We start from the raw sequence: 13425 nt of genomic DNA, 5'->3' as shown, positions 1-13425 counted from the left end.
CGGGCAGGCTTCCGATCGGTTCGCCAGCTGCGACCTAATAACGCACCTGTGATACCGCCAGGTGGGCGAGCTCAATGGCGCTCAAGGTGGGCTCGGGTGGTGTTCTGTCGAGCTCTCTCCTCCCAGGACTCGTTGCTGGGGTCACTTAAGGCGTCTTTAGTCATGTGGGCTACAGATGCGTCTGCGCAAAATGACTAATATATTCTTATTAAGTGATCCTGCATGCAACAAGACCGCAGTAAATCCACGCAGAACAAAACACACTGGCGTGAGAAGTGCCGTGCTTAACACGCTTCAAGGCGAAACCCCTGCCTGTGCTGAGAAGGTTCTAAAACATTCAGGACGTTACGCGACGGAGCCACTGCCCATCTTCTAAAAACCCGCATCGTGCCATGAGACCGTCAGCTAGTCTTCGCTCAACACCGATATCATTTTCGGCCACGCCAGCACGGGGCCGCCCGGCTCGCCTGGCGCGTCCGGGACCCTGGCGGGCCGGCGGCGCGATGTTCCAGCCGGCGGATCCGACGGAGGTCATCACCACGCAACAAACAGCTCGCGTCGGTCGCCCGCCCCGCTCGTTCGAGCGCTGACCCGCGCCTCGAGCGGACGGCCGTGCCCACCCGCCCGCGGGGCGTCCCCACTCTGCTCCCCAACAGCCACCCAGCGCGCCTGCCGGGGCTGGCGGGACCGGGAGACGCCCCCTCATACTGACGCCACACCAAACAGTCGGAGAGTATCACACGCCATGGCGCTGGGGCCACGCGGTCACCTGAGGGGCATCCTGGCATCGGAGCATGACGCGCGTGGCGCGGCGCTGGAGCTGCGCGGTCACCTCTGAGCACCGCCGGCGCCGACCGCTCCCGTCAGTGTCGGTGCTCCACCCGAGGTGACGGTTCCGCCGGCCGGTGCGGTCACATCCAGCTCGTCGCCACCCCTGCGGCTCGCGACGGGGCAGGGAAGAGGGACGCTCTGTCGCCGGGACACCGCTCAGACGGGCCGCAGGCCGCCAAACAGCCGGCCCGTGTTGTAGACGACCTGCAGCGGCACGTGTAGCAGCTCACACACCTCCAGGTAGTGGGGCTCTGCAACAGGAGACACGTCAGCCGTGCGGGACACGTGAAGCGCCCGCGTGCGTGGAACAAGTGCCGACCTGCTCGGGGAACGTTGGTTAGGACGGATGGTCAGTGGCGGGTCCAGAGAGGGGGGGGAGGGCACAGGGCCATGCCTCCCCAAGCTCCGAATGGCCCCTATTCGGCCGAACAGACGCAGGTTTGCAACACGCCACGCAGAAACTGGGCGTGTTTCGGCCTCCAGGCGTCCGGTGAGGGCCGCAAACGAAAATGAAGGGCACATGGTGGCTAAAACAGTAGTCACAATGATCGCACACGTAGCCAAGCGGGGAAGACAGGTGGCAGCGGTGACCGAGGGACCCACCGTTGTCGGGCGTGATGAAGCCATGACGCACGAGGAAGTCGAGCGTGACGGGCGCGCTGGTGGTCTTGAACTCGGCACTGCATACCAGCTCCATCAGCTCCTGCCGGACGGCGCGGGCTCCGCTCAGCGGCACGCTCCGGGTGACGCGCTCGGCTCAGGCTCTCAACACCTGGCGCAGTGGCCACGATCGCCATCTGCGCCGTGAATGTCAACCTATCCCTTGTTCGGAAAGCGACACATCTGGAGCAGAAGACGCTCCTGCATGAATACGGCATCCGATCAGTGAATCGATCGTAATTCGCCCATGGCCAATCGGCTAAAAGCAGCTTTCTGCGCGCGACGACCGGCAGGGTGCAGGCACCTGTCTGCCGTTCCGCGACCCTGTCCACCCCGGGCGCCCTTATCGGCATCACCTGCGCCGTCCCCGGGGCCTGGCTCCCCTGACCTGCGGCGTCACCAGGACAAACTCCTCAGCCTCGCCGTCCTGCGGCTGCGGCACGAACTCAGCCGGCAGCTCCAGGTCGAAGCAGAAGGCGTGGCTGGCGAAGGTGGAGGTGCCTCGGCTGTACGCGAACCTGCGGCGTAGGGCCGGGGGCGGCGCGGCTGAGACTGAAACTGAGACTGAGACTGACCTGTACGGACACCAGTCGGAACTCCTCCACCTCGCCGTCCTGCGGCTGCGGCACGAAGTCGGCCGGCAGCTCCAGGTCGTACACAAACTCGGTGTTGGGGAACAGGCCGCGCTCGCTCCGGTAGAACAGGCTGCGGCGCGGAGCTCACCGTCAGACTGCCGCTGGCGCCGCGCGCAACGGGCTAGGCCCGTGGGGGCCCCCTCCCGCTCCCCTAGCACGTTACAGTGCTGGCTCTCAAGCTCCGTGACCCTGTGCGGGTCTTGCAGAGTGAATTGTCAGGCTCGGATCGACGCAGCAACGTGCGGGATATCCCAATTCAGCGTTGAGTGCTGACGCGGGGATGTGATGTCAAGACTGCCAATCCAAGTCCGGACGACGTAGGCTGAAGATCCCTCAAGAGTTTCGCCTCGGTGTTTAGCTCATATGAAGCATCCCTCCCCTATTGGCACACCGACGATCCACTGTCCAGCTTGACTCACGACACGGCTCCGGTAGAGGTCAGCCCGGACAGCAGGTGATCGGGGATGCCGGCCTCCTCCCACGCCTCCTTCCGCATGGCCTCGACCAGGCCCAGACCAGAGGACAGACCGCCAGACACCTGGACAGGACAGCACGCGCCGCCAGTCACCGCCGCCGCTCATCACAGCATGTCCGCACTCGCACTGCCGCTGCCCAGCGCCCGGCCCGTATCGGCTGCGTGGCTGCCACACCGCAGCTCAGGTATCTACAATGAGTCGAGAGCGACAGGCGTGAGCGTGCTGCAAGCGCCCACAACAGCTCCTACCACCCTCGAGCATGCCGCACCGTCATTAACACAAGGGCCACTGAAGGCTACCCTGATTGAGCGCGCCCGGCTGTACTGCGGATCATCCGCCTACGTCCGACCGCCCCGTCCCCAAGACCCCGAGCGCGTGTGTTTCGCAGCCCGCGGCTCACCATGTTGTCTAGCTTGCCGGGCCAGGTGGGCTTCTGCAGCGAGCGTCGTTGGATCCACACGCACAGGCCCTTGTCCGGGTGGCGCGTGTAGCCGTTGAGGTCGACGCCGTACTGTCGGATGCCGAACACGCCTGCCACACCGGCCGGCGCGCCGCGTCAGCGCCCGCGCAGGAGAGCCGGCAGACGACACGCGCGGTCACCCGGCGCTGCGCGCCCTTCGCGGCGTTTCACGGACGGCGCGTCAGGAGAGAGAAGGGAGCGTATGTCCTTGAGGAAGTTTGGGCTAAGCTAGGATGGGGTGGTAAGCTGTCGTAAGAGTAACCTGTACCAGCGCTGCTAGCTGGACGCACATCGGACGCTGGGACCATTTCGATGAACATGTTTACCGTACAAATAATGTCAAAAGACATGATAGTCCAAGGGTCGGTTTGCAGTGCGTTAACTCACTGGTGGCAGAACGTTCCATTTTTAGCAGAGGCTGACTGGAAAAGGAGACCCGCACGTCGTAGCACTGAAATGGAAACAAAACCGTAGAAGTCGACCCGGGCAGACAAAGCACAGAGCAAGCAGGTCGCGCACTCGCAGCCCTTCACCCGACGCCCGGGCTCATCAAAACATGGGTCTCTTTGCCAACGATTCGACGCTGGAGCTTGCATAAGTGTTTGTGAGCTCACGTTTGCCCGCGCAATCAACGGGGCTTGACGCTGACGTCCGCCGCATCGGGCTGCCGTAGCGCTGCCCAACATACCAGCGGGCCCGTCTCACCCGCTCTCCATGCCCACCCACTCCCCAGCACCAAGTGATGAGCACCACCCACCTCATTACGCCAGCCTCTGAGCGCCACCAGGCCCTCCTGGTCGCGCCACCCACCTCATTACGCCACTCTCTGAGCGCCACCAGGCCCTCCTGGTCGCGCCACCCACCTCATTACGCCAGCCTCTGAGCGCCACCAGGTCCTCCTGGTCGCGCCACCGCTCCAGCAGCTGGGCCATGGCCTCTGAGCGGGCGGCGGGCGTGTCCAGCACGGGGTCCAGCGTGACGGCGCTCTCGGACACGTGGAAGATGGATGCAGCGCCGACCAGCGGCAGCAGCTCGGCACGCACCAGGCCCACTGTGTGGCCAGCCACCACCAGCGGCAGCGTGCCGGAGCGCAGCCCATTATCTAGTGGACAATGGGACAACTGAGTTATGCTGCCCGGAGGAGGGCTGCCGGCTGATGGATAGACAATCTAGCAGGGAAGTTCCGCAGGGTAAGTAAATGGGGCTGAGCAGAGAAAATTGGCCTTACCTCTTTACAAAATTGTGGAGAATAGTGTTCTTTCTGGATTTCATCTACTTTATCCTTGGTATCTGCTTGGGTGGTGGGGGTGCAACACCTCATGCAGTGGGGCATATATTCCCTAAAACCCGCAGATTATACAAACATGATTTATTTCTCCTGGACCATACTGCATGGGTGCCTTCATGTTTTTGAAACAAATTTGTTACAACTGTTATCAGCCAATACCTCATAATATAAATATTTAAGCCATGTATTCATTCTTCATCTTCACTGAAAGCAAGATCAATATAAAATGGCTGATCTAGGCACAATAAAACAACGTAATGAGCTGTGAGCCGACCATGAGGCACCTAATGCACACGAATGTCCACATATAGGTACTGTGACAGACAGACATACAGGCATTGTGAAAAATTCACCGCCAAGCCGAATCTGCACCTTTCAGTGAATTGAGGAATCCAACACAAGAACTTACCTTCAAATAAAACACAATTGAATTTCCGGGCGAGTGCAAGAAATTTGCTCTTGTCCATTTTCACAGCCGGTCCGAAGTTCAGCGGACACCTGGATAGGCACCGTGTTAATGACAGATCGCGAAACAACTGCTTGTAGCAGACAACCCACTTGACCCCGGGATGCTCGGGCCTAGTCTAGACGGATAACGACTACCTGCCCTTTTATACTAACAACAGCTGAACCCTCATTTATACGACCTGCGAAACACACGCACACGCACACGCACACGCACACGCACATGCCACATGCACACGCACACGCACACGCACATGCACACGCACACACACACACACACACACTTCCCCCTATCCCCCAGACGCACTCTTCAATCCCCCACAACATTGGACATCACAAACCAACACCCCACTTGTCACTCCCAACAACCCCCAGCTCTGAATACGGTACTAGCCAGGGTCCAAAATCTAGTATAAGATGTGGCAGCAACGGCGCACATTTCATGATCACCCGATATAGTCCCATGTCAACACGAGCCCGAGTAGCCGCTTGGATACCCTTCGCTCGGGCGGGGTGAATCAATATGCCCCCCCCCCCCCTGAAATATCAGGAACTAAGAGAGCTAGAGACACTAAATTTACGGGATGTGTTGACCTGTACGTGAACTCACCTAGACCACAGTTCGAGGCTTCTAGGTCATGACCTTGGGGTGAAACAAGGTCAAACAAGGTAAAATTACAGGTTGGTTTCCAAAGGGCTTCAGAACCTGGATAACTGTTCTAAGCAAAAGTTCACATGTTCATATAAGGTCGGTGACCTTGTTTGACCTTCTGAAATTCATGAACAAAATCATACAAGAATTAATTGGGTTTTGCAATTGAATAAGCGACGAAGATTACGCTAGGCAGTAGGTTCCCAAAAACAAAATGTTGACCTTGGTCGTTCTATGTCAGTGACCTATTCCAACCTTTAAGAAGTTCATGTAAGGTGTATAATGCCGTTCCTGTTATCAATAACTATGAAATAAGCATCAGGAATGCCCCATACAGCAAGCCCTAGAGAAATAAAGCAGGCTGGTTTTAACATTGGCGTGACCTTCATACCTGACCATAGGCCAATGTAATTTTTTTATTCAATTGTTGTGTTGCGTAAAAAGTATCTCAGAGATGTCTGGCTTAGTCCAACACTCCGTAATTAGATAAGATTGAGCGATTCCCTCGAAACTGCCTTCGCTGAAAGCATGGCCTGACTTCGACCTACCATGGGTCATTGACCGTACAAAGTACATCTAAATTGTTCATGTCAAACGATCCGCTATTCAACTGTCCACGGCTGTGCAAAACGGCTACGCTGCGCTGTTTGGAAACCTTCCGGAAAAACTTTCGGGGGGTCCCCCACTCGATCGCGTGTTAAAATGCAACTTTGCAGGTCACTGATTTTCTTAATTTTGAACATACATATGCATACAAAGTACATTTAAATGAAGCTTGAACAATTTTCTTTCAATTTCGAGGTCAGTAAGTGCGCCATGGCGCTCCTTTTCGAGCTATTGGGTAAAGCGTAGACTCATACCCACGATGCGATGGCTAAGCGTGGGACCGAATCTTGTCTCCGCCAACTCTTTTCAGCAAAGTTGAGAAAGAAACAGAGTGAATACGGCCACTGATTGCCAATTACACTATTGACCATAGATATATATATATATATATATATATATATATATATATATATATATATATATATATATATATATCCTACACATGTTGCCACTGTGCTGTGGAATATGTTTGAGAGTTAGCACAAGAAATATACCCGATGTGTTTTAATATCTATAAAGTATGCTTGATAGGTGTAATGCAGCTACCGGGCTACAGGCAACAACCTGTAGCAGAAGGCGCATAGCTTTATTGCGTCCGACGTATGAAACCATCGCGACAGTAGCCGCCCAAAGCCGGCCATACCCAGCGCAGCCGGAATTAGGACCAGGCACTGCGCTAGGGGTTTAAGTTGTGGTGCTGGCAACCACTGCTGCGCAGGGCTGACAGTGCCGCCTCACGGCCAGCACAGCAGCGATGACACGGCGACATTGCTGCTGCCTGCCGTCCATCGACGCTCCGGCTGTCCCGCCGACGGCGCCGTCTCAGACACCACGGGATAGTGCGCAGTAAGGAACCGACGGTTTCTTCAAAAGAGGCGCCCGCACGAGTTACTGAAGTAGAACCAGCATAAACGGACTGCCACCGTGTCGCCGGTGCCGTCGCCTTTCCAATGCTGAGGTCCTGGTCATCAACCGATGTGCCGGTCGGAGGCTGGGGTAGTGTATGTGTTGGCCCGTCATGTTATGCCGAACTGTATCATGTATCGATCGACTCGACTCGTGCGTCGCACACGTCCGCAGAAAGCTGTTACTGCCATATGAATGCAAGGCACTGTGTCTGCCATGGTCTTTGAACAGCAAATGTGCTAGCTATCTGTTAATGGCTCATGGGCAAATTGTGTGTCACAACTACAACTGATGATCTTGAACTCTGCAGAATCTCTCCTTCCCACCCACTGGACCCTGTGGATAGTCTGCCATAATGGATGCATGTTTCTCAAGTCTTGGGAATAGGGGCATAATTCTGCAAAATAAACTCAGATGCAAGTCCTGTATCCTGTATGGTCTAATTGCATAAGATTTGGCATAACTCACAAAGGTATTTTATCCTACCATCCAACCGCAAATTCCAGGAACAATTTAAACCATTGCACCTGCCAACTACAATATTTGCTGGTTACACTGGGTGCATTTGCCAAGAACAGGTCATGTAATAAAAGACTTGGGTTGCAGACAAGTGCATCTGGCAATTGCATTTTGTGATGAAGTCATCCCCCCCCCTCCCCCACACAATGTTGACATGTACCAATAAATATTGGTTTGCCCTTCTCATATTGTTGCTTGAATGGTACAAAAGCTAAAGCAAAATTTAAACATTGCACAATGGCCACCTACTCAGGGCATCATTTGATGGCAGTAGCTGGACTATTGGATAAATGAAACAAAACTACAAAATGAAAATACCACTTGGTCAAAATGAAGCGTTCCAATGTCAATGCGAAACATAGACTGCTTAGGGGTAAGGCATGAGATAGACAAGCCCTCACCACAGCCCACTAATTATTGACATATGCTTATACTCCTGATCTGGAAAGCTCAGAACCTTGCAACTCCAAGCAAGCTGAATCATACTACAAAATTCAACCATTTTTACATCAAATGACCTACCCTAAGCAGGCTGATAAATTCCCTCAGAGAAGTATCATAACAGACACATGCATAAGATAACATCATAAGAAATGTATCAATTATCTTCCATTGCCATTTATTTCCCAATGACAGATTCAAACATTATCTTGCAAAAGTAATGAATCAGTATAATTGGTACTTGGCCTATCTTGCAAGTGATAACATTTGTAAAGATAACAGTGTATTGCTATGTTTGCATGTGTTGAATACTGAAAGACCAATCATTAATAAGATAAAAATGGCTGATATATTCCTATTTCAGCTGAACAATACAATTTTCAGCTGCTACATTCATATAACTTAGAACACCCTGAACAACTGCTCATCATGCAGCGCTCAACAGCCAGTAGCCTATATATGCATGCCTATATATTATACCATATATGTATGCCTATATATGCATGTCACACTGTTCATAACTGACTCACTGCATATTAACTGGGTCACCGATCAATGATGCAGAATGATCCAAGCGAGTCATAATGTGTAAAATAAGCCGTAATATGAGTGGGCACAGAACAACATATATCAGTCTTACCTAGATGCCTGTGAAACTGCTTCAAAACGACCCGACCCCGCAGCTTTTAGCTCCACCACCGCACCCAAGGTCGTACTTCACCGTACTTCGCCAAACATTGAGCGTTTTACGACTGATGAACGCAATTTCATGGAATCGCAACAACTACGCCAAAGATGCCGCCAGCTCAGTACTGCCAACTTTTGGTACAAGCATTCCAAATCTAGATTTGATTCCAATTCTGGTATACTTATAGTATGCTTCGATACCTACTAGGCAACACTTTTGAGAAGCTAGTGCCCTATTCCCCTGCCCAAAACTGGCTCATTCTTACTTGCGGCGGTTTCTTTATGAGCACGGGCTCAGCGCTACCGCTTCCGCCCTGGTATGTAGTGCGTTCCAAGACGCGTTTCTGGGCTGGCGGGTGGAGAAACGGTTCTAAAAAATATGAATGCTTAGTGTGATACGAGCCTTCGCCTGGGCTGCACCAACCCACGAGGAGACCCTGTCTTGATAATTTGCTGTTGGGTTAAGCGCAAGAAAGGGTTTCATCCGACATTTGCGAAATCCTATACCATAAGTACAGAATTGTACGGAACTGGGCTATGGGACGCAGGGCACGCCCCCCCCCCCCCCCCCTCCGGCTTATGCGGACGTGAATTGAACACCAATTGTTCGGTATCGTTCGATCGTTCAACACGCATCCGTCGGCTGCTGCTATATTTTGAGGTTTGAATATCGGGCCAGGAAGAGGACATACGCGTCCTCTCCTTGGCGTCGCTCGCGAGACAACTGCCCCGGTTACCGGGCGGCGCGGCCCCGCACAGGACACGACACATGTGGCGCAGTTTCCGGGCTGGCCGTAGGGCCGGGGCCGCAGGGCCGGTAAACTAAACAAAACAAATCTAAAGGGAAACTCGACAGGGGACCGAGAAATGGAGAAAAAACAGAAGCTCAGAGACAGGACAGCAAAGCCGACATTTCACAAAAAAGGAAACCGTGTAAAGGCAGATTTGTACGGAACACCAATGACTGTTCAGTTTGGTGTCCAAATGACAGTTCGGCTTGATACCGAACTGACAATAATTGGTGAATGATACTTGTAAAGCGGTGAAAAGTTGCCGGAATGATATTAAGCCGAGATGCTGCAATGACGGTGCAAAACGGTGGTGCGGCGCTCGTAAAAAAGACTTCTTAAAAATTTAGTTATGCAAAACATTTCATCCACCATGGTGCGGTACGCTGCGCGTTTCGGCATGAAGCGCTGTGGGTTTCGGCACGGCGTGGGCGTTCGGCCGGACAACGACCAGTAGCACCTTGGGTGGCACGGGTCCAGGAGCGCAACCAGAGACTTGGCAAGGGGGGGCACAGGGTTGACAAAGGGCCCGCTGTTAGTAAAAAAAAACACATATATATATTATATATATATATATATATATATATATATATTGCTATACGTTATAACATATAGCATATATTACCTATTGTTACCTTTTATAACTGAAGTGGAGGTAAAAAAAAACCGCAAGATCAATTCTGCCTGACGTTTTTAAATTCAACGAACCGAAGAAGTCATGCATTAAATGACTGCATGACATAAATCGATGGTGCTTTTCGTCTTACGATAGTCTGGTGGACTGTTTTAAACCGATATAGGACGAAGAAACTTTGCCAGAGTTTTTTTTCTGGATTTTACAGATATACTAGGGACCATGTGAATATAGATCATAGCTAAAAATTGGTCAACATCTTTTATTGCCTTGATTAAGCCATGCTTGTCTGCAAATGTTCAGCATTCAGTCAGAATCGATTGGTGGTACAAATTTTGTACGCAGGTTTGAACGTGCCCGCTCGCAAATCTTACAAAAACCTCGACGTCAGGCGTTGCAGCCTCCTCAGGCCACGCAGCATCGGCCCCGCGACCAACACTAGGCTGTAGCCTACAGGTGGACGAAAAAGATGATGCATTTGAAAGAAGTACCTTTGAGCGCTTTAGGACACAAAATAGCACATATAGAGATATTCCGGGTGCACATTTCACCTATGTCATTTTTAGATTGATGATAATAAGAGGTTGGCTTGTACAGCACCGCGAAATGGTCCTGGAATCTGGTGATGAAATTGGAAGAGTAAAGCTAAAATTTCTGTTTGTCTTGCTACTGTAGATGTTAAGCTGTCCGCAGGACAACCACACAATTGTAAAAAAAATGATTTGCTCAGTGTAATCTTTGAACCGTACGGCTTGATTTTGAAAGGAATTTAGAGACATCATTTTGCGATGGTCGTTGTTGCGCGATCCTCTGGCCGATCCGGAACCCCGTAGAGGGATGCATCATATCGCATTGGTCCACTCCCTGACGCGGGGGCCTTCTGACCCGCGCAGTTGACCCCGGACCGACGTATGAACTACCATTGACGCAACAACATCCCTGACAGCCGCAGGTGGTCAAATAATTGGCACATAGATCCGCGTTCGGCTTAACGGGCCCATTCTGCAGTTGGGTCGGAGGGACCAACGTTTGGTACGGGGGCCCTGACTGGCACAGCACCCTTCATTGCCTCAGCATGACCACTCATCAAATGTTTCATTAAATCGTCAGGAGGCCCCAACCAACGCGGGAGGCCCTTAGTCATTCGGGCTCCCGTCCCCGTCCCTGCTCGCAAATCTTCCCCTGGCCGATTCGAGGCCCTTTGTTGATACAGATACCCTGTTGGGCACTGTGGGCCCCTGAGCGATATAGAAGTCCCGACTGATGTAAATCGCCCGCCCGGCATTGTCCCTTCTTGGGAAATGGGCCCCCAGGACTCAAATCAATTGGGAGCCCACTGTTCGCTGTTCGTGACTTCTGGCCGAAGTAAAGGAGCGCTCTATCTCAGGGGTCCCTATGGGTGTCAGCCATCTGTTACTAACATCTGAGATCACTGCCCCAGGATCGGGCATTATTTGCCCCGGGACCACCGCCCCAGGATTGGGCATTATGTGTCCCGGGATCACTGCCGCGGGATTATTTGATTGGGAGGTGGGTCCTCAGGACCATACCGACACGGAGCCAACTATGCGGTACTGGTGGTACCTGACCGAGACATGGGCCCATATCGATTTAAGGGGTCCCCGATCGGTGCACAGGGTCCCTGGCCGTTATTTGAGAGTCCGCCTTCATAGGCTGGGGCCTCCGAATCAGACTCCGACTAGCCGTTTGTGCCCTTAGACCCTGCAATCGGGCCCTTGATCATCGGACCCTCTTCGGCCCTCCTCAGTCACTGCCTGTGGCCGACTCGGGGCCCTTGCCAACACAGGGCCCCTGTAAGGCTCTGTAGGGCCCCGACGAAATATAGGCTCGTGTCGACTCAGTGGGACCTTGACCAGTGCGCAGGGCCTTCTGACTGGCATTGGAGTGCCCGGCCCTACGGACCGAGGTCTCTAGATGCGACCTCCGGCCGGCCTTCCGGGCCCTTAATCGTAGGTTCCGAGGGCGCCGAAGGGCCCCGCGGAACCCATAGCGGGAGCACGTGCCTCCTGTGCCCCCCCCCCCCCCCCCGCTGCCTGCGTTACCGCACAGGCATTGCTGGGGTTCAGGGCATCGCTGTATGGAGGCGCCGCGCCCCTCGCCGGCACCGTCTGTCGAGCGATGTTCTAGCCCGTAGGCGACGGCGGGCGCCCCCTCCGATCTCTCCTGTTCGCGGGAATGACCGCCGTTGAGGCATGTGACCTCTTAACCGCGGGGCATGTGAAATCCGGAGCACAGATTTCGAGTCACTTCATGCTGTGGCGTCCCCGGAATAGGTCCTTAGCAATGTTGGCAAAATTCACGAAGAATGGACTCTAAGACGCAGCATGGATTCTGCAATTTCTCCTGGGCAACGGAACAACTTAGCGCTGCAGCACCTCAGGCGACGTCTCAGTTTAACATATATTGTTAATTTCAGTTCGTCATACCCGTACCAGCCTAGTTCTGAGCACAAGGCCAATGCTGGATCGTCCTGGTTGACACCACAACTGGGTAATGACAGTACTTCAGTTAGCGGCAGCTCACTCGACGAAGAAGCACTAGGCAGCACCACAAACGGGATCTCACAGAATCCGAACCGGGATGGCGAGGCGCAAGCTGCCTGCGTTGCGGCCGTCACCTGGAAATCCGTCCCTATCGATATCGCGGGAAAGCTCAGAGGGCATGAGGGTGTCTGTTAAAGCGTCCTCTAATCTCAACATCGTTTGATTATGGTGTGCGCGTGCGTGCGTACGTGCGCGCGCGCTTGTGTGGGGGAGGTTCTCATGCGTCGTCATCGTTTGCATATAATCACGGAAGTATGGCAAGCTTTTAAGCAAATGTAGCATTACAACTTTACTAGTTCTATTATCGATGCGGGTCTCGCTCTTTAGACAGTGAGGACCGTGTAAACCGGCGGGCCAAATAATTATAGGTGACGATCTCTTATGAAATGCTCTCGGTTAGCAAATAACTCGAGCTGCTTTGCAAATGTGCACCACTTATCTGCCCGATCCGCCGCGTATCTCCCTCTTTCTCTGCGATTCGTGGCCGGCTAACCTGCGCGGAGCACGGCTGAGGCCCGCCGACAGTTTGTTATACTGATCTCTTTTCATAATACTCCAAACTTGCATTTCCATCGCGCCTCTCACCGGCTTAGCTGGGCGTATCCGTGTGTTTGCTCTCGGCGGGCGAGGGGCGATGTACGTCCGGAGCGTTCGTCAACGGTCCAAAGCGCTGCACAGCCAAAACTGTCGACTGCTTCCCACTCATGGGAGAAACCGGCGAGTGGGCATTCGGTGTTTATTATTAGTCCATTCGGGTCCGCTACATAGCTTAGCTCATTGAAAAGGGGTAGTCATAACGATCGAGTGCTTCGA

At 53.3% G+C, this 13425-nt stretch overlaps 1 protein-coding gene across 2 annotated transcripts; it reads right to left on the bottom strand.

Moving 5' to 3' along the window:
• Positions 1-161: 161 nt before the first annotated feature.
• Positions 162-8668, bottom strand: LOC119098692 (uncharacterized protein YJR142W). Of its 2 annotated transcripts, none has more exons than XM_037221682.1 (9): positions 8580-8668; positions 4760-4848; positions 3926-4164; positions 3450-3513; positions 3003-3133; positions 2546-2664; positions 2067-2196; positions 1435-1534; positions 162-1082 (listed from the first exon to the last, which is right to left on the bottom strand). In XM_037221682.1, the coding sequence occupies exons 2-9, from the start codon at positions 4815-4817 to the stop codon at positions 988-990; spliced, it is 936 nt and encodes a 311-aa protein (XP_037077577.1). In that variant the 5' UTR covers positions 4818-4848; positions 8580-8668; the 3' UTR covers positions 162-987. The 2 variants fall into 2 exon arrangements, with proteins under 2 accessions (XP_037077577.1, XP_037077579.1); XM_037221684.1 differs by lacking the exon at positions 2067-2196 and adding an exon at positions 1880-2009.
• Between the last annotated feature and the right edge of the window lie 4757 nt (positions 8669-13425).

Source organism: Pollicipes pollicipes, unplaced genomic scaffold (assembly GCF_011947565.3).
Source record: "Pollicipes pollicipes isolate AB1234 unplaced genomic scaffold, Ppol_2.1 Scaffold_4740;HRSCAF=5597_pilon_pilon_pilon, whole genome shotgun sequence".
NCBI lineage: Eukaryota > Metazoa > Arthropoda > Thecostraca > Pollicipedomorpha > Pollicipedidae > Pollicipes > Pollicipes pollicipes.
Note: the sequence above shows the minus strand (reverse complement) of the source record. Positions and strands in the feature narration are given on the sequence as shown.